The 21,367-nt window shown below is 41.6% G+C and overlaps 1 protein-coding gene across 1 annotated transcript; it reads left to right on the top strand.

Annotated features, from left to right (window-relative positions):
* The first annotated feature begins 1,669 nt into the window (after positions 1–1,669).
* LOC139760245 (uncharacterized) lies at positions 1,670–21,312 on the top strand. The gene is made up of 6 exons (XM_071683163.1): positions 1,670–1,853; positions 6,836–7,027; positions 19,832–20,030; positions 20,401–20,494; positions 20,699–20,855; positions 20,988–21,312. The coding sequence occupies exons 1-6, from the start codon at positions 1,685–1,687 to the stop codon at positions 21,239–21,241; spliced, it is 1,065 nt and encodes a 354-aa protein (XP_071539264.1). The 5' UTR covers positions 1,670–1,684; the 3' UTR covers positions 21,242–21,312.
* Positions 21,313–21,367: the final 55 nt, after the last annotated feature.

Raw genomic sequence — 21,367 nt, 5'->3', positions numbered from 1 at the left:
TTGGGTCTGCTGATACAGACTGTGTAGACCATGGCAGGTATTAACAGACCTGCACTGTTCCTCTACAGACTCTGGTTGTCCTGGGTGGAACGCACGCCTAATTTGTCACCATCTTTACCAATTCTAACTACAATCGTCTTCTTAAATTCAATGGAGATCGTACGTGAATTCCTAAGACAGTCTGGTTTACATCCGAACCTATCTTAAGATCTGATCATATAAACAGGAAGGGCGGGACTCGAAGGGTACATACATAAGATCCTGACTATACACGTATTTTGTGGGACATGTTTGCATCACACTAAACATGAGGGAGGCGGTCTTAACCAAACCTTGTCATTCAGATCCCGGCATCATCATATAACGTATCTTCAAACTCCGTTATTCAAATGGAACGTTTCCTTCAGGCACTGATGTCAAATATGTAAACCGTGTCCAACAAGCCCTGAAGCTGAAGCTGAAAGTGTTCCATAGATTCTGACCCAAGACAGAACGTGTCCTTCAGGTTCTGACACAGAAATAGAACGTATTCCTCAGACTATCACACTGAAATAGAATGTATCGTTCAGACTCTGACAGTGAAACAGAACGTGTTCTTCAGACTCTGACACTGAAACAAAACGTGTTCTTTAGTCTCTGACACAGATACACAACGTGTTCTTCAAACTGACAGTGAAACACAATGTGTTCTTCAAACTCTGACAGTGAAACAGAACGTGTTCTTCAAACTCTGACAGTGAAACAGAACGTGTTCTTCAAACTCTGACAGTGAAACAGAACGTGTTCTTCAAACTCTGACAGTGAAACAGAACGTGTTCTTCAAACTCTGACAGTGAAACAGAGCAAAGTCTTCAGATTGACACAAACTCAGAACATGGCCTATGACCACTGACATTGGCATACCTTTCCCTCAGACTCAGACATTATAACAGAGGGTACCATTCACACTCTCAAACAGAAAGTGTCCTTCAGGTTTTACTATCATAGAAGAGAATGCGTCCTTCACGTTCCGACATCAACATGGCTCGTGTCTTTTCTGGACTGACGCCAAATCAGAACGAGTTCTCGAGGTTTATATAAAAAACAACAGATCACCAACGTATGGCGTTGTCATTCGTGACGAACATCTTCAAATTCGTTCTCGATAAACATCATCTACTTAACATTATCAAGATTATCATTTCAAACACTTGAGGTCCGTAAAAAGGGGCGAATAGCGAGGATCGGAGGATTCTGACGTAACGTAGCCTAGCATACAGCGTTAAGCGTATTTAACCCCAATGGATCTTTAGCGCACCAGAACCACTTCATATAATAACACTTTCCTTTTTTCCCGAAAACGCCTTATTAAATCATTCACTATATCCAGCTGTTTTCCTTCACACGTTCTTCCCTACTTCTAAATGACCTTCAATGAATTTTTCTTCTTTTTCCTTCCAATCTTTATGTATCCATGTCTAAGTGTCCTTCACTGGCTTTCAGTGGCTGCCAGTTAAACGAAAGTCGTTCGATGTCCTCATGTACCTGTTTGCCTTTTGCCTAATATCACATTCAGAAGGTGAACACTGCTGGGCCACAGTGGGTAACACAAATAGTTTTCCTTCCCCATGTTGCCTCTGTCATTACGATCCATTGTAGGGACTCATTTTCAACCACATGGTAACGAGAGAGGATCCATAAACCCATGGCATGTGATGCCTTCACCGTCAGGTGGGTGTTTGCCTGTATTTTCACACAGTCGAATGTTTACGGCCGCTTGACTACAAATAGAGCCGGTATCAAGCGTGCGACCTCAGACATCATGGGCGTTAGGGCTTGGCTACTACTGGTGGCGCTGGTGGGAACCACGGCAGGTTAGTCTTACTCGTACCTCACTCTTAAACCTTAAATTATCAGCTGCTATATGAACTGTATCTCTATGTGGCCTGTGAGGCCAGTCAGTCACTGTTTGCTGATGACACGGCGCTGGTGGAAGATTCGAGTGAGAAATGCGTTTGGGGTGGAAGTATGTTAAAGTCGTTTTTTCATATTTTTCTTTCTTTCAATCCTGAAGGCCTCAACCCCTAATTAATCGCCGTCCAATTCTATTACGTTTAGCAACTACAAATCAACATTATAAAATTAGCTGTATAATTCAGCACTATTATTCATGCAATTAGACAATAAGTAATAAGTAATGCAAAAACAAACTGCATCGGGAATAGCACTAGGAGATTCAGAAGGGTTCACAGTGCTCCATCGGCCGCTTCAGATGTGTAAAGCGGCCATAGAAGACTCAGCAGCTACCACCTACAGCGTTACCCGCTAGCCTAGGCTCAACACAGGAGGGGAGGAGGAAGGTAAACCATCCTCTCCTCACAACCTGAAACCTTCAGGTACTGCAATGAGGCAAAGTGAAGCGTAAATAACAAAAAAAAATCGGAAAGATGGTTTGCCCGAACCAAAAAAAAAAATCGTACGAAAAGGAAATAGAATAAGTGTATACTAGTGGAAACAACCAAGCAGAAGCCATAATTATTTTTGTTCTTAAAAAACACACAGCTATTTCCAGCTTGTCTCCAGAGACAACCATTTATCGTACGAAGACGTCAGTCAGGGAGCGTACGTAGCGGGTGCCACGAGAGGTGAGGAGGCCGGGCTGGAGTGTGGGTCTTCCACACATACGACACCAAGAAGGCTTCCTCCTCCTCCTCCTATTCCTCCTCCTCATGTGATAAACACTACAGTAACAGCAATACACAAAAGGATAAACAACAATAGTAAATCAAACCTAAACTTTTTAAAACCTTGTCATATATAATCACAATCTCAAAACATCTTGCAAGGTTAGGGGAAAAAAAAAGCATATGCAATATAAAAAAAAAGGATTTTCATAATATTCAAACGCTTTACAAAGATTCCTATGTACGGACTCACACGAATTATCGAAAAAAAAAAAAAAAAGATACTTTTTCGAATTTTCCAACTTTCGCGAGGCGGAGGTAGGAACAGAACAACAAGGGATTCAATTGCTTACGTCCGACTCTCCACCTTCTATGTGTAATGAATCGAAACCAGAGCCCATCCTGAATAACCAAGCTTCATAATCATTAGTTCAGCCCACTGATACCACGCAGACCCCTATTCACCACATCAATCCAATTCACTCTGTCCTGTGCATGCCTCTCACCATCATGAACGCTCAGGTCTCAGCATTTTAAAAAGCATTTCTCACTCCATCCTGCCATCTACTCGAACTCCCACACTATCTTCCTCCTTCCTCTTCAGACACGTAAACCCTCATAGTCAATGTTCGCCCATCCTTTCTATGTTTCCAAACCACTTCACCACATTCTGGTCAGCCGTCTCTATAGCACTGTTTGCTACCATACCTCGCTCCTTACACAATCAAGCCGCCCGCCTCACACTACATATTGTCTTCAAGCATTTTAGTCACACGTCCATCTTCTACTGCTCTTTTACATGCAAAACCAAAAACTCATGTCCACACGTGTGACAGCAATGGGATCTTTCCTCCTTCAACTACACCCATCATTATCTTATCCTTCAACTACACCCATCATTATCTTAACTTGCAACTACAACCATCATTATCTTATCCTTCAACTACAACCATCATTATCTTATCCTGCAACTACAACCATCATTATCTTATCCTTCAACTACACCCATCATTATCTTAACCTGCAACTACAACCATCATTATCTTATCCTTCAACTACACCCATCATTATCTTATCCTGCAACTACAACCATCATTATCTTATCCTTCAACTACACCCATCATTATCTTATCCTTCAACTGCACCCATCATTATCTTATCCTTCAACTACAACCATCATTATCTTATCCTTCAACTACACCCATCATTACCTTATCCTTCAACTAAACCATCATTATCTTATCCTTCAACTACACCCACCATTATCTTATCTTTCAACTATACCCATCATTATCTTATCCTTCAACTACAACCATCATTATCTTATCCTTCAACTACAACCATCATTATCTTATCCTTCAACTATACCCATCATTATCTTAGTCTTCAACTACACCCATCATTATCTTATCCTTCAACTACACCCATCATTATCTTAACCTGCAACTACACCCATCATTATCTTATCCTTCAACTACACCCATCATTATCTTATCCTTCAACTATACCCATCATTATCTTAGTCTTCAACTACACCCATCATTATCTTATCCTTCAACTACAACCATCATTATCTTAACCTTCAACTACACTCATCATTATCTTATCCTTCAACTGCACCCATCATTATCTTATCCTTCAACTACACCCATCATCATCTTAACCTGCAACTACAACCATCATTATCTTATCCTTCAACTACACCCATCATTATCTTAACCTGCAACTACAACCATCATTATCTTATCCTTCACCTGCACCCATCATTATCTTATCCTTCAACTACAACCATCATTATCTTATCATTCAACTACACCCATCATTACCTTATCCTTCAACTAAAACCATCATTATCTTATCCTTCAACTACACCCATCATTATCTTATCTTTCAACTATACCCATCATTATCTTATCCTTCAACTACACCCATCATTATCTTATCTTTCAACTATACCCATCATTATCTTATCCTTCAACTACAACCATCATTATCTTATCCTTCAACTACAACCATCATTATCTTATCCTTCAACTACAACCATCATTATCTTATCCTACAACTACAACCATCATTATCTTATCCTTCAACTACACTCATCATCTTATCCTTCAACTACATTCATCATTATCTTATCCTTCAACTGCACCCATCATTATCTTATCCCTTCAAATGCATCCATCATTATCTTATCCTTCAACTACACCCATCATTATCTTAACCTGCAACTACAACCATCATTATCTTATCCTTCAACTACACCCATCATTATCTTATCCGGCAACTACAACCATCATTATCTTATCCTTCAACTACAACCATCATTATCTTATCCTTCAACTACAACCATCATTATCTTATCCTTCAACTACACCCATCATTACCTTATCCTTCAACTAAAACCATCATTATCTTATCCTTCAACTACAACCATCATTATCTTATCCTTCAACTACAACCATCATTATCTTATCCTTCAACTACACCCATCATTATCTTATCCTTCAACTACACCCATCATTATCTTATCTTTCAACTATACCCATCATTATCTTATCCTTCAACTACATCCATCATTATCTTATCCTTCAACTACAATCCATCATTATCTTATCCTTCAACTACAACCATCATTATCTTATCCTTCAATTACACCCATCATTATCTTATTCTTCAACTACACCCATCATTATCTTATCCTTCAACTACACCTATCATTATCTTATCATTCAAGTAAACCCATCATTATATTATCCTTCAACTACAACCATCATTATCTTATCTTTCAACTACACCCATCATTATCTTACCCTTCAACTACAACCATCATTACCTTATCCTTCAACTACACCCATCATTATCTTATCCTTCAACTACACCCATCATTATCTTATCTTTCAACTATACCCATCATTATCTTATCCTTCAACTACACCCATCATTATCTTATCTTTCAACTATACCCATCATTATCTTATCCTTCAACTACAACCATCATTATCTTATCCTTCAACTACAACCATCATTATCTTATCCTTCAACTACAACCAACATTATCTTATCCTTCACCTGCACCCATCATTATCTTATCCTTCAACTACAACCATCATTATCTTATCCTTCAACTACACCCATCATTACCTTATCCTTCAACTAGAACCATCATTATCTTATCCTTCAACTACACCCATCATTATCTTATCTTTCAACTATACCCATCATTATCTTATCTTTCAACTACACTCATCATTATCTTATCTTTCAACTATACCCATCATTATCTTATCCTTCAACTACAACCATCATTATCTTATCCTTCAACTACAACCATCATTATCTTATCCTTCAACGACAACCATCATTATCTTTTCCTACAACTACACCATCATTATCTTATCCTTCAACTACACTCATCATTATCTTATCCTTCAACTACATCCATCATTATCTTATCCTTCAACTACAACCATCATTATCTTATCCTTCAACTACATCCCATCATTATCTTATCCTGCAACTACAACCATCATTATCTTATCCTTCAACTACACCCATCATTATCTTATCTTCAACTACAACCATCATTATCTTATCCTTCAACTACACCCATCATTATCTTATCCTTCAACTGCACCCATCATTATCTTATCCTTCAACTACACCCATCATTACCTTATCCTTCAACTAAAACCATCATTATCTTATCCTTCAACTACACCCATCATTATCTTATCCTACAACTACAACCATCATTATCTTATCCTTCAACTACACCCATCACTATCTTATCCTTCAACTACAACCATCATTATCTTATCCTTCAACTGCACCCATCTTTATTTAAATACACACTGATCTCTCCTCCTAAACTCAACGTGCCATTGGCCTTCGTCCTATCTCCGACCCTATGACCCACCTCAGCCTTCATGGTTCCCTCCACCGTGCCCTTTTCTAAGAACATGAAGTAAACCACCTTCTCCAGATCCTTCCTTGATCAAACTCACACTCGGACCAATCCCTTCTCGCCAACCCTGCTAAACCTCACTATCTTAAGTGTATTAACTCATACCTTCCTCCATACAATCCCAGATTAAGAAACCAACTTCTGCAGTTTCTTGCTTGAATCTACCACCAGAGCCGTGTCATCTGCAAACCTCTCTTCCCTTCCGTAGGTGAGCAGTGCTACCCGCCGTACCAGCCACAGGGTGGTATGTGTGTCTATATCAACAAAGACATGCCCCTCAGCTGGCAGGAGGCGCGGGACTTTTGCGCCAGCATGGCTGGTGACGGCGCCACCTCCGACCTGGCCATCTTCCCGACATGCGATGCCTTCACGATCTTCGCTGGCTACCTCGGCTTCACTGGTGAGTCTTATTCCTAAACCTACGACTACGACTCTTTTCCTCACCTCATAACTTGAGGATTCTGTGCAGTGTAATCACATTTGCCACCTGCGACGTAAGATATCATCCTACCAGGCCTTGGAAACAGACTCGTTAAACAATCAAACGATCTTAACAAGTGTAACCCATGGTTCACCCATCCCCCCCGCCCCCTTTGCTGTCCAAGGTTAGGTTAGGTTTATTCACAAGACAACATCGATGTTTTCAATGGTAAATACACCAGACACCTACACGTTGTACGAAAACAGGTACTACTGGAAAAAATATTTATACAAAACCTGATCATGAATACATTGTACGAAAACAGGTACTATTGGAGACAATATTTATACAAAACCTGATCATGAATACATTGTACGAAAACAGGTACTATTGGAGACAATATTTATACAAAACCTGATCATGAATACATTGTACGAAAACAGGTACTATTGGAGACAATATTTATACAAAACCTGATCATGAATACATTGTACGAAAACAGGTACTATTGGAGACAATATTTATACAAAACCTGATCATGAATACAGTAATACAGTATTAGAAACATCTCTGGTCAACCAAACTTGAGTTCGTCCCGAACTGTTGTGATGAACCACCTCAGACCTTGCTAATGATCCGACAATGATTATTGCACATCCAGTACTTAAGCTTTTCATCCTTAAAACAATAGTGAGTCAAAACAAAATTTAATGATTCATATTATTCAGTCGAGTCGTCGGGTAAATGGTATAGGTTCGAAGCGTCATTCAATTTTGGCTTCAATAAGATTCCCAGACAGTCCAGAGGCTGCAAGCTCGACCTGGCTCTATCCTAGACAACACCATAAAAAAAAGTACAGCCACAAATTCCCTAACTATTTCGATAAAAATCTACTTGATACATAGAAGCAGCTCTTGCACATTTGGTTGGCTAACCTTAGGTGATGCTGGAAGGAACGTGGTTCCCTGAATCGGCTGGAGTGGACATGTCACGTTGCACATTTAGTATAGTAACTATAACCTTAAACTGTCTTAACCACCCGGCGGCGCACGACGCTCTGGTTTCCTCGCGTGGAAGATCCAGAGTTGCCAACTCAAAATTTCAGATCGCGCTAGACTCAATCGCGAAAAGCGCTAAACTTGCTAAAATGACAGCGAAACGAATGCTCTTAAAATTATTTCAGCTCTTTGACGTGCCATATTATTAATAAAAGGTACGACTGACAGCTTTAACACCAGAACACTCACTATTACTCCAGATCTGCTAAAACCGCAACTCTTCGTCCTCGGTGTCCTGCAGTTGTTGTAGTGGTGTGTGTGTGTGTGTGTGAGGGTCATGGATGCGGTTGCGATGACTCGTATGCTTTCAGTGACCCAATACTATACAGTACTTCCTAAGGCAGTTTATAATCATAACAGCTGTTTCAATTTCTTAGTCCATACTTGACAGTTATTATTGCGTTTAAGCTTTTGATCCTCAGTCTATTTCGAAGCTTTGATTTCACGATGTTCATATGACTAAAGATACGCTCTACATCAGCGTTGGAGTGAGGCAGTCAGCACAAAGCCAACTTAGAAAGGTCGACTGAAGGCATTTTTTCCTGTTGCATCCCTGGACGAGGCTGTTTCAGCCCAGAGTGCTAGGGTGACAGTGTTCTGTTTCCACAATAAATGATGAAGCTTCCACCATTGGAACTCAATGCGCTTGTGATTTCTTCGTTATCAGTGCACGTCTTTGTTAATTCCAGTATTCCAGGCTTTGTGTGTTGCAGGCATCCACTTGCACTCAGTGATGACATGAACTGTGACACTTGACTGTCTGGCAAACGTTGACGAAGCTATTTCACCAACTCCACTACAAAGTGTATGCGTCTTCCTCGAATATCCGTTTCATGAGGAAACTTACATTGTGCCACCTTTTTTTCATACTCGTACCCCAAGTACGGATGTGGGTGTAAGTAGTTCTCTACTGAATCCCCTTCCTTGAATCTTATGGAACCAATAAGTTGCATAAGGTCACTTAGCAGTTTGGTAGGATCCTGTACCTAAGCTTCAAATTTCTCATTCACACGCTGAACCTCTCCAAGAATATCCTTCAGGAATATCAGGAGGGAATAGTTTTTCCTGTCACAAAACAAGTCGTCGAAGATCTGAGCTGTGTAACACCTTTCACCATTTCTTGCCGTTTCAAAGTGAAGTCTTAAGTTTAACCCACTGCTGCAGTATTGTGACAACTGATGAATTAACTGAGAGTCATCAAGTCTGGCTTAGCTGTAGTAATTTAATGGAGTCTGACCATCATTGATCAAAGAGAAGATCTCCTTGTACCTTGACTGGCGAATGGCTGAGCGGGAGAACCATTTATAGGTCTCTGATCATAAAATCTAGGTTCTTCGGGAGACGCTCTGCTGCAGCATAAGACAAAGCTAGCTGTAGAGAATTACACACACACACACACACACACACACACACACACACACACACACTTGATCAGTATCAGATGAGGAACTTGTAATGTGAGTTTCAGCAAACACTCCATTGTTAACACCTGTCATCACAGAAGCATTGCCGGTGCCACTTGCAACAAGGTTTAGTAGCTCCAACCCATTATTTTTCAATGACTTCTTGATGGCATCACATATCCCATTAACATTACAGTCAGTCAGCTCAACAAGGTCCACGAAAGTCACTACAATCTTCTACTTACTTTCAGAACAGAACCGGATAGCGAGACCCAATAGTTTCGTTATCGTAATGTTACTACTCATCAATTAAGAGGCTAAACTTCTAATTGTCTTTATCACTTTTGAAGTCACTTAAAATGCGAGGCAATCACATTGCACAGAACTGCACTACACTTCGACCTTTTTAACTCGTAACACGTAATGAACAGATGAGATGATCAACAACACGTAATGAACAGCTGAGATGATCAACATCACGTAATGAACAGCTGAGATGATCAACAACACGTAATGAACAGCTGAGATGATCAACAACACGTAATGAACAGCTGAGATGATCAACAACACGTAATGAACAGCTGAGATGATCAACAGCACGTAATGAACAGCTGAGATGATCAACAACACGTAATGAACAGCTGAGATGATCAACAACACGTAATGAACAGCTGAGATGATCAACAACACGTAATGAACAGCTGAGATGATCAACAACACGTAATGAACAGCTGAGATGATCAACAACACGTCATGAACAGCTGAGATGATCAACAACACGTAATGAACAGCTGAGATGATCAACAACACGTAATGAACAGCTGAGATGATCAACATCACGTAATGAACAGCTGAGATGACCAACAACACGTAATGAACAGCTGAGATGATCAACACGTAATGAACAGCTGAGATGATCAACAACACGTAATGAACAGCTGAGATGATCAACAGCACGTAATGAACAGCTGAGATGATCAACAACACGTAATGAACAGCTGAGATGATCAACAACACGTCATGAACAGCTGAGATGATCAACAACACGTAATGAACAGCTGAGATGATCACAACACGTAATGAACAGCTGAGATGATCAACAACACGTAATGAACACTGAGGTGATCAACAACACGTAATGAACAGCTGAGATGATCAACAACACGTAATGAACAGCTGAGATGATCAACAACACGTAATGAACAGCTGAGATGATCAACAACACGTAATGAACACTGAGGTGATCAACAACACGTAATGAACAGCTGAGATGATCAACAACACGTAATGAACAGCTGAGATGATCAACAACACGTAATGAACAGCTGAGATGATCAACAACACGTAATGATGTATTCTGCAATGAATAGTGATACATTTCCTTCAGTCTCCCGTGCGTCATGACTCACTTTTTCAAGCGGCATTGTGGTTTGTGTTTGAGTGCTGAATGACTCTTCAGCTTTCTTGTGTTTAGCTGTTTTGCTGCGTCTTTCAATGTCACTAACTTTGGCAGACGATGAACTGTGGCAGTACTTGCAAAGACATTTTGTCTCATCCTCCTCTACTTTTCTTACCCACTTTTCATATTCAGGGTCTTTCAGCCACTCTGCTATAAAATGCTGAGTATATTTCTTACTCATTGTTAGCGGGATGCTAACAGGCCAGTTGCTGGTTCAAGCTCTGCTTACCACAATCAAGTTCCTCATCAACATCTCTCTCTAGTGTCTTGATAATGCCTAGATACTTGGCGTCTGACAAAAGATTCGAGTTACTTATCCTCATATATTGCTTCTGAAGTTGGTGGAATACAGCAAAACTAGATCGTAATTTACTCATGAAAAAAGATTCGAGTTATTTATCCTCATATATTGCTTCTGAAGTTGGTGGAACACAGCAAAATAAATCGTAATTTACTCATGAAAACGAGAGCGCCAGACTTTTAGGGTGATGAGAATGAATATTTGGAGGTTAAGAGGAAAGGTGCAATGCAGGTTTTAGTGGAGTTGTTTCAACGTTCTGAGGAAAGTGCTCGGCAGCAGGAGGCCCACACCAATGACATCATAGACCATGACCTAAGAGGACAAAGCAAACTGAGAGAAGATGAGAAGATGAAAGATGAAATAGAGGAAACTGTTGCTAAGTTACGGCAAAACGGCTGGCCATCACCTGGAAGACATGCTCATTGCTGTATACACCGCACTGCTCACTGGTTACTGCATAATGGAAGATGAGTCATGTGAAGCACAGTGTTCTGCTCCCTGATGTCAACTTTAGTTTGATGGTAACAGTGCTGAAAAAGTTTCTCTGCTTCATGGACTTGACAGCATCTACAAGCCTATTGCGAAGCCCGAGGCCCACAGAACGTGTGGTAAAATAGTTGGAGAAGTTGGATAGCAATCTCGAAGAAGAGGAGGAGATGGACAGAAAAAAAGCAGGAAAGCCAAAGAGTTGGACTTTGATGCTTTTGGTTTAAAGAACCTTGAACAAATGCCTATCTCAGTAAAGCTCAGCTTATGCTCTTAAGTTTATTTCATGCATTCATAATCAAGAATTACCATAAAACTTTACAGAACTGTGAATGACTTGCGGTCTTAAGAATTCTCGTGTAAGAAAATTTTCAGACTTGTGGCGCTTATTGCAAATAACGAAAATTGTTACTGTCCTTCATGGCCCACGGGTAGTTCTGACACCAACGAGAGTTCGACTGAACCTGAACTGAGAGAGAGAGAGAGAGAGAGAGAGAGAGAGAGAGAGAGAGAGAGAGAGAGAGAGAGAGAGAGAGAGAGAACTTAAGGAGGGGGAGCCCGCACAATACAACCGAACTGAACCTGTTCAAAAAATTCTCGAACGTGTTCAACTTCGATGAAAATTAACTACGTGTAATATCTGTATTGTTTTCCTTGTCATCTTAATAGGTTTCGATTTAACTTCCCAAATCACATTAACATATCTTAATTAATATTAGAATTTCCTTATATATTGAAAAACAATAAGTTTGGCGCTAAATACAAAAAAAAAAAAAACGAAAAACGCACTAAGGCGCTAAACACGAAATCTAGGCGCTAAATCTCTATGAAAAGCGTCAGATCTAGCTTGTTTGATGTTTATCCTCCCTACAACTCAGGAGGTGCAGGCCCTATTCTCTAGGCCGGCCCAGCGGTGGTGAGGGACCTTAACGCTGGGCCACCATGAAAGTCAGGATCCCTCTGTACATCTAGTGCCAAAAGCGCTAAGATGGCAACTATGGAGTCCTGGAAATCGTGTTCATGGCGCATGGATTGTAACCAAGTTCTTAATACCAATTCAACTTAAATCGCTATGATCTGTCGTACTTTATAATAGTTATTCCTGTAAAGTGATGTATAGAATAAATTGAATAACTCATTATATTAAGCGGCTACAAGATTTACACTTACAGGTTAAGAAAATTGTAGTGAGAATAGGATACGTGGCATCATGAACTGTTAAGTGGAAGACTTGCCTTTGGGTCCTCTTGCCTTGACTGTTGTAACAAGTGTATATGATACGTCAACAGTTTATTAATACAACACGCAAAACTGCAATACATGCCTCAATATATATATATATATATATATATATATATATATATATATATATATATATATATATATATATATATATATATATATACACTTCCCACACATTCCTCACGTGTCGTAGAAGGCGACTAGAGGGGACGGGAGCGGGGGGCCAGAAATCCTCCCCTCCTTGTATTTTTAACTTTCTAAAATGGGAAACAGAAGAAGAGTCACGCGGGGAGTGCTCATGCTCCTCGAAGGCTCAGACTGGGGTGTCTAAATGTGTGTGGATGTAACCAAGATGTGAAAAAAGGAGAGATAGGTAGTATGTTTGAGGAAAGGAACCTGGATGTTTTGCCTCTGAGTGAAACGAAGCTCAAGGGTAAAGGGGAAGAGTGGTTTGGGAATGTCTTGGGAGTAAAGTCAGGGGTTAGTGAGAGGACAAGAGCAAGGGAAGGAGTAGCAGTACTCCTGAAACAGGAGTTGTGGGAGTATGTGATAGAATGTAAGAAAGTAAATTCTCGATTGATATGGGTAAAACTGAAAGTTGATGGAGAGAGATGGGTGATTATTGGTGCATATGCACCTGGGGATGAGAAGAAAGATCATGAGCGGCAAGTGTTTTGGGAGCAGCTGAATGAGTGTGTTAGTGGTTTTGATGCACGAGACCGGGTTATAGTGATGGGTGATTTGAATGCAAAGGTGAGTAATGTGGCAGTTGAGTGAATAATTGGTGTACATGGGGTGTTCAGTGTTGTAAATGGAAATGGTGAAGAGCTTGTAGATTTATGTGCTGAAAAAGGACTGGTGATTGGGAATACCTGGTTCAAAAAGCGAGATATACATAAGTATACGTATGTAAGTAGGAGAGATGGCCAGAGAGCGTTATTGGATTACGTGTTAATTGACAGGCGCGCGAAAGAGAGACTCTTGGATGTTAATGTGCTGAGAGGTGCAACTGGAGGGATGTCTGATCATTATCTTGTGGAGGCTAAGGTGAAGATTTGTATGGGTTTTCAGAAAAGAAGAGTGAATGTTGGGGTGAAGAGGGTGGTGAGAGTAAGTGAGCTTGGGAAGGAGACTTGTGTGAGGAAGTACCAGGAGAGACTGAGTACAGAATGGAAAAAGGTGAGAACAATGGAAGTAAGGGGAGTGGGGGAGGAATGGGATGTATTTAGGGAATCAGTGATGGAGTACGCAAAAGATGCTTGTGGCATGAGAAGAGTGGGAGGTGGGTTGATTAGAAAGGGTAGTGAGTGGTGGGATGAAGAAGTAAGATTATTAGTGAAAGAGAAGAGAGAGGCATTTGGACGATTTTTGCAGGGAAAAATGCAATTGAGTGGGAGATGTATAAAAGAAAGAGACAGGAGGTCAAGAGAAAGGTGCAAGAGGTGAAAAAGAGGGCAAATGAGAGTTGGGGTGAGAGAGTATCATTAAATTTTAGGGAGAATAAAAAGATGTTCTGGAAGGAGGTAAATAAAGTGCGTAAGAGAAAGGAGCAAATGGGAACTTCAGTGAAGGGCGCAAATGGGGAGGTGATAACAGGTAGTGGTGATGTGAGAAGGAGATGGAGTGAGTATTTTGAAGGTTTGTTGAATGTGTTTGATGATAGAGTGGCAGATATAGGGTGTTTTGATCGAGGTGGTGTGCAAAGTGAGAGGGTTAGGGAAAATGATTTGGTAAACAGAGAAGAGGTAGTGAAAGCTTTGCGTAAGATGAAAGCCGGCAAGGCAGCAGGTTTGGATGGTATTGCAGTGGAATTTATTAAAAAAAGGGGGTGACTGTATTGTTGACTGGTTGGTAAGGTTATTTAATGTATGTATGACTCATGGTGAGGTGCCTGAGGATTGGCGGAATGCGTGCATAGTGCCATTGTACAAAGGCAAAGGGGATAAGAGTGAGTGCTCAAATTACAGAGGTATAAGTTTGTTGAGTATTCCTGGTAAATTATATGGGAGGGTATTGATTGAGAGGGTGAAGGCATGTACAGAGCATCAGATTGGGGAAGAGCAGTGTGGTTTCAGAAGTGGTAGAGGATGTGTGGATCAGGTGTTTGCTTTGAAGAATGTATGTGAGAAACACTTAGAAAAGCAAATGGATTTGTATGTAGCATTTATGGATCTGGAGAAGGCACATGATAGAGTTGATAGAGATGCTCTGTGGAAGGTATTAAGAATATATGGTGTGGGAGGCAAGTTGTTAGAAGCAGTGAAAAGTTTTTATCAAGGATGTAAGGCAAGTGTACGTGTAGGAAGAGAGGAAAGTGATTGGTTCTCAGTGAATGTAGGTTTGCGGCAGGGGTGTGTGATGTCTCCATGGTTGTTTAATTTGTTTATGGATGGGGTTGTTAGGGAGGTGAATGCAAGAGTTTTGGAAAGAGGGGCAAGTATGAAGTCTGTTGTGGATGAGAGAGCTTGTGAAGTGAGTCAGTTGTTGTTCGCTGATGATACAGCGCTGGTGGCTGATTCATGTGAGAAACTGCAGAAGCTGGTGACTGAGTTTGGTAAAGTGTGTGAAAGAAGAAAGTTAAGAGTAAATGTGAATAAGAGCAAGGTTATTAGATACAGTAGGGTTGAGGGTCAAGTCAATTGGGAGGTTAGTTTGAATGGAGAAAAACTGGAGGAAGTAAAGTGTTTTAGATATCTGGGAGTGGATCTGGCAGCCGATGGAACCATGGAAGCGGAAGTGAATCATAGGGTGGGGGAGGGGGCGAAAATCCTGGGAGCCTTGAAGAATGTGTGGAAGTCGAGAACATTATCTCGGAAAGCAAAAATGGTTATGTTTGAAGGAATAGTGGTTCCAACAATGTTGTATGGTTGCGAGGCGTGGGCTATGGATAGAGTTGTGCGCAGGAGGGTGGATGTGCTGGAAATGAGATGTTTGAGGACAATGTGTGGTGTGAGGTGGTTTGATCGAGTAAGTTATGTAAGGGTAAGAGAGATGTGTGGAAATAAAAAGAGCGTGGTTGAGAGAGCAGAAGAGGGTGTTTTGAAATGGTTTGGGCACATGGAGAGAATGAGTGAGGAAAGATTGACCAAGAGGATATATGTGTCGGAGGTGGAGGGAACGAGGAGAAGTGGGAGACCAAATTGGAGGTGGAAAGATGGAGTGAAAAAGATTTTGTGTGATCGGGGCCTGAACATGCAGGAGGGTGAAAGGAGGGCAAGGAATAGAGTGAATTGGATCGATGTGGTATACCGGGGTTGACGGGCTGTCAGTGGATTGAATCAGGGCATGTGAAGTGTCTGGTCTGGGGTAAACCATGGAAAGTTGTGTGGGGCCTGGATGTGGAAAGGGAGCTGTGGTTTCGGGCATTATTGCGTGGCAGCTAGAGACTGAGTGTGAACGAATGGGGCCTTTGTTGTCTTTTCCTTGTGCTACCTCGCACACATGAGGGGGGGAGGGGGATGGTATTCCATGTGTGGCGAGGTGGTGATGGGAGTGAATGGGGGCAGACAGTGTGAATTGTGTGCATGGGTATATATGTATGTGTCTGTGTATGTATATATATGTGTACATTGAGATGTATAGATATGTATATTTGCGTGTGTGGACGTGTGTGTGTGTATACATTGTGTATGGGGTGGGTTGGGCCATTTCTTTCGTCTGTTTCCTTGCTCTACCTCGCAAACGCGGGAGACAGCGACAAAGCAAAATACAATAATATAAATAAATAGAATATATATATATATATATATATATATATATATATATATATATATATATATATATATATATATATATATATATATATATATATATATATATATCCCTGGGGATAGGGGAGAAAGAATACTTCCCACGTATTCCCTGCGTGTCGTAGAAGGCGACTAAACGGGGAGGGAGCGAGGGGCTGGAAATTCTCCCCTCTCATTATTTTTTTTTAATTTTCCAAAAGAAGGAACAGAGAAGGGGGCCAGGTGAGGATATTCCCTCAAAGGCCCAGTTCTCTGTTCTTAACGCTACCTCGCTAACGCGGGAAATGGCGAATAGTTTGAAAGAAAAGACATATAAATATATATATATATATATATATATATATATATATATATATATATATATATATATATATATTCTTTTTTTTTTTTTTCATACTATTTGCCATTTCCCGCATTAGCGAGGTAGCGTTAAGAACAGAGGACTGGGCCTTTGAGGGAATATCCTCATATGTATTTATTTATTGTTATTTATTTTGCTTTGTCGCTGTCTCCCGCGTTTGCGAGGTAGCGCAAGGAAACAGACGAAAGAATGGCCCAACCCACCCACATACACATGTATATATTTACACGTCCACACACACAAATATACATATCTATACATCCCAACGTATACATATATATACACACACACATATACATATATACATATGTACATAATTCATACTGTCTGCCTTTACTCATTCCCATCGCCACCTCGCCACCCATGAAATAACAACCCCCTCCCCCCTCATGTGCGCGAGGTAGCGCTAGGAAGACAACAAAGGCCACATTCGTTCACACTCAGTCTCTAGCTGTCATGTAATAATGCACCGAAACCACAGCTCCCTTTCCACATACAAATCCATTTGCTTTTCTAAGTATTTCTCATACATTCTTCAAAGCAAACACCTGATCCACACATCCTCTACCACTTCTGAAACCACACTGCTCTTCCCCAATCTGCTGCTCTGTACATGCCTTCACCCTCAATCAATACCCTCCCATATAATTTCCTAGGAATACTCAACAGACTTATACCTCTGTAATTTGAGCACTCACTTTTATCCCTTTTGCCTTTGTACAATGGCACCATGCAAGCATTCCGCCAATCCTCAGGCACCTCACCATGAGTCATACATACATTAAATAACCTTACCAATAACAAATTCCACTGCAATACCATCAAAACCCGTTGCCTTGTCGGTTTCATCTTCCGCAAAGCTTTTACTACCTTTTCTCTGTTTACCAAATTATTCTCCCTAACCCTCTCACTTTGCACACCACCTCGACCAAAACACCCTATATCTGCCACTCTATCATCAAACACATTCAACTAACCTTTTTTAATAAATTCCACTGCAATACCATCCAAATCCGCTGCCTTGCCGGCTTTCATCTTTCGCAAAGCTTTTACTACCTCCTCTCTGTTTACCGAATCATTCTACTTAACCCTTTCACTTTGCACACCACGTCGACCAAAACACCCTATATCTACAACTCTATCATCAAACACAACAAACCTTCAAAATACTCTCTCCACCTCCTTCTCACATCACCACTACTTGTTATCACCTCCCCATTAGCCCCCTTCACTGATGTTCCCATTCGTTCCCAAGTCTTACGCACTTTATTTACCTCCTTCCAAAATTTTTTTTTATTTTCCCTAAAATTCAGTGATACGCTCTCACCCCAACTCTCATTTGCCCTCTTTTTCACCTCTTGCACCTTTCTCTTGACCTTCTGTCTCTTCCGCTCATTTGCATTATTTCCCTGAAAAATCGTCCAAATGCCTCTCTCTTCTCTTTCACTAATAATCTTACTTCTTCATCCCACCACTCACTACCCTTTCTAATCTGCCCACCTCCCACGCTTCTCATACCACAAGCATCTTTTGCGCAAGCCATTACTGCTTCCCTAAATACATCCCATTCCTCCCCCACTCCCCTTACCTCCTTTGTTCTCACCTTTTTCCATTCTGTACTCAGTCTCTCCTGGTACTTTCTCAAACACGTCTCCTTCCCAAGCTCACTTACTCTCACCACTCTCTTCACCCCATCATTCTTTTCTGAAAAACTCTACAAATTTTCACCTTCGCCTCCACAAGATAATGATCAGACACCCCTTCAGTTGCACCCCTCAGCACATTAACATCCAAAAGTCTCTCTGTCACGCGTCTGTCAATTAACACGTAATCCAATAACCCTCTCTGGCCATCTCTCCTACTCACATACGTATACTTATGTATATCTCTCTTTTTAAACCAGGTCTTCCCAATCAATGTATAATATATAATGCATTATATATAATACTTGATATATAATACCAATATATAATACCTGCCCAAGACCCTTTGCATGAGTTCCTACAGTTCAGGGGCTGCACTGGATGAAGGAGAAAGCAAATGATGGATTTCTTTCGGGCGAGAAGGTTCTCGATGAGACTCTGTCACTCCTCTGAGGCTGAGGAAAGATCGTTTATGGGCTGAAGAAAAGAGTGTGAGCTAAAGGGAAGACTCTGAGGGACTCTTGCAATGGTGCAGCCTTGGAAAGAAGATTGTGCAGTAGAACCAGAGTTTGGCAGAATAGCCAAAGGCAGGAAACTTAGCAAACAAAGACTTCTAGCACACGCTGTCAGATGACTCGGTGATGTGGCGACCTGAGAGAGGAGGATTAGAGGTGACTGACATACGAAAGAACATCACCAGCTCCATTTAAGATGTTCTAATCTTAATTGTTACCCTTGTTGTTTACCACAAACTGATATCTGATAACACATTTCATTCCCAGTTTTCATGAGAACTCTGATGGCACCATGGAGATTAGCACACCAGCCTCTATCTCCTACGTGGCAGCGTGGGATGTGGTGTTTTTCCCTGTTTAAGAAAAGCCGTTCGTAAATGTACAGCGTCTTCCTTGAGTCACCTTCTATGTTGTATATAAGACTCTAATTATAATGTCACGCCTCACCTAACAGTTTCACATACACATACTCTCCCTGCCACACACACACACACACACACACACACACACACACACACACACACTCACCTCCCTTGCCAGACTAACATGGTGGTGACCCTCCACAGCTCCGCCCAACTCCACCTTCTGGGTGGGCGCCCACACAGAGTTCACAGTCAACAACTGGCGCTGGCTGGACGGTGAACCGCTGGCCACGGGCGTCCCCTACTGGGCCTACAGTGAAGGTCATGATGAGGGCGAGGACTGCGCCGCCATGGATAGCAAGTCGTACTTCCAGCTCGCAGACTTCAACTGTGACGGACCAAGGTGAGGGGCTTGAGTCCTTTGGGGGAAGTCACAGGAACCATAATAACTGATGATTTATGTGAGTGTAGGAGGCCAGTCTGTATCATCTACAGACCTGATAGATCTACTCAGCTAGTCTGCTGAGTCTAGACAGAACACAGAACCTTCTTCTTTAGTTCCCCGTATGAACGTGTTCAATTAAGACATTGCCCTTTTCATAATTCCGTCTTTCCTTATGCTACAGTCATTTACCCTCCAAACTACTAAATGAGGAGCACCCGGCACTGTATGTATACTTGTATGCCTCTTGAGTGTTGACAAGGCCTAAGGTGGAGTGCTCCCACAGTCGCCCCGGTGTGACCACGTCTTATGAACCGCATTTTGTCCTCAGGTTCTCCATTTGTTCGATGCCCATGATGCCTCAAGCCTCCGTCAAGGATGACCCAGAATACCCGCAGCTGAACTGCCCTTACGACAGTATCCAGGTGGGTGATGCACAGCGCTAGGTAAGGTGGGTCACACCACCACACACCTCTGCTTTGATAACGGGTGAAGCAAGACCGCGCTAGATCGTAGGGAGCGTACGCACGTCGATGTAAATTTTAGCTTTTTTGTGTCTGATAAGATTAAAGAAAGCAACATTTCTCACTCTGTCTCTCTTTCTTTTGATCCTTGTAACTTGTTGTCAGATTGGCGAATATTGCTACTGGTTCAGCTCCAGCCGGAAGTCTTGGACCAGCGCAGAGGACTACTGTCGAACCCACTACTCGTCCAACATGGGCGAGCTCTTCTCCCCGAGTTCGTGCGACGAGTTCACCAAGATGGCCAATCACTTGGAGGTCGCCGGTACGAACACTCGCCATGTCATGTTAATGCGTCTCTTTTGTTCTGCTGAAATACTATTTGCATCTTTCGTAACTCGCGTGGAACAGAAGAATCAAAGTCTTTTACTTACGGAGTTTTTTTCTTACTTGCCAGAGCGGGACAAGAGCCACTGGGTGGGCGCCGCCGACATCAGCGGCCACCAAGAATGGTTCTGGGTGAACGGCGATCCTGTGCCCGGCGGCCCGCCCTTCTGGGCCACAGACTTCCCCCTCAACCACCCGGCCAGCGGCCCTAACGACTTCTGTGGCCTCATGTCCAGCACCAAGCGCTTCTACCTGGTTGACAAGAAATGCACCGACTACAATTACTTCATCTGCAAACTGCATATTGTGGAAGCGATACCTTAACATGCTGACTTAAATGCTTTTCTGTACACTACAATGCATAAGTGAAATTCTAAATGATTAATCCACATTTATTTTTCGTTTGATTTGTGCAAACCAAAGTTCAGGTCATCTCACACAGTGGTCCCC

This window comes from Panulirus ornatus, chromosome 36 (assembly GCF_036320965.1).
Source record: "Panulirus ornatus isolate Po-2019 chromosome 36, ASM3632096v1, whole genome shotgun sequence".
Taxonomy (NCBI): domain Eukaryota; kingdom Metazoa; phylum Arthropoda; class Malacostraca; order Decapoda; family Palinuridae; genus Panulirus; species Panulirus ornatus.
The sequence above is the reverse complement of the archived record's forward strand: the minus strand, read 5'-3'. Positions and strand labels throughout refer to the sequence as shown.

Excerpts from the sequence above, each read along its gene's own strand:
- LOC139760245 (XM_071683163.1), top strand. The coding sequence starts at position 1,685 with ATGGCATGTGATGCCTTCACCGTCAGGTGGGTGTTTGCCTGTATTTTC. Across the intron at positions 7,028-19,831 it reads TGGCTACCTCGGCTTCACTG|CTCCGCCCAACTCCACCTTC; the intron begins GTGAGTCTTATT and ends GACCCTCCACAG. Across the intron at positions 20,495-20,698 it reads GCCCTTACGACAGTATCCAG|ATTGGCGAATATTGCTACTG; the intron begins GTGGGTGATGCA and ends ACTTGTTGTCAG.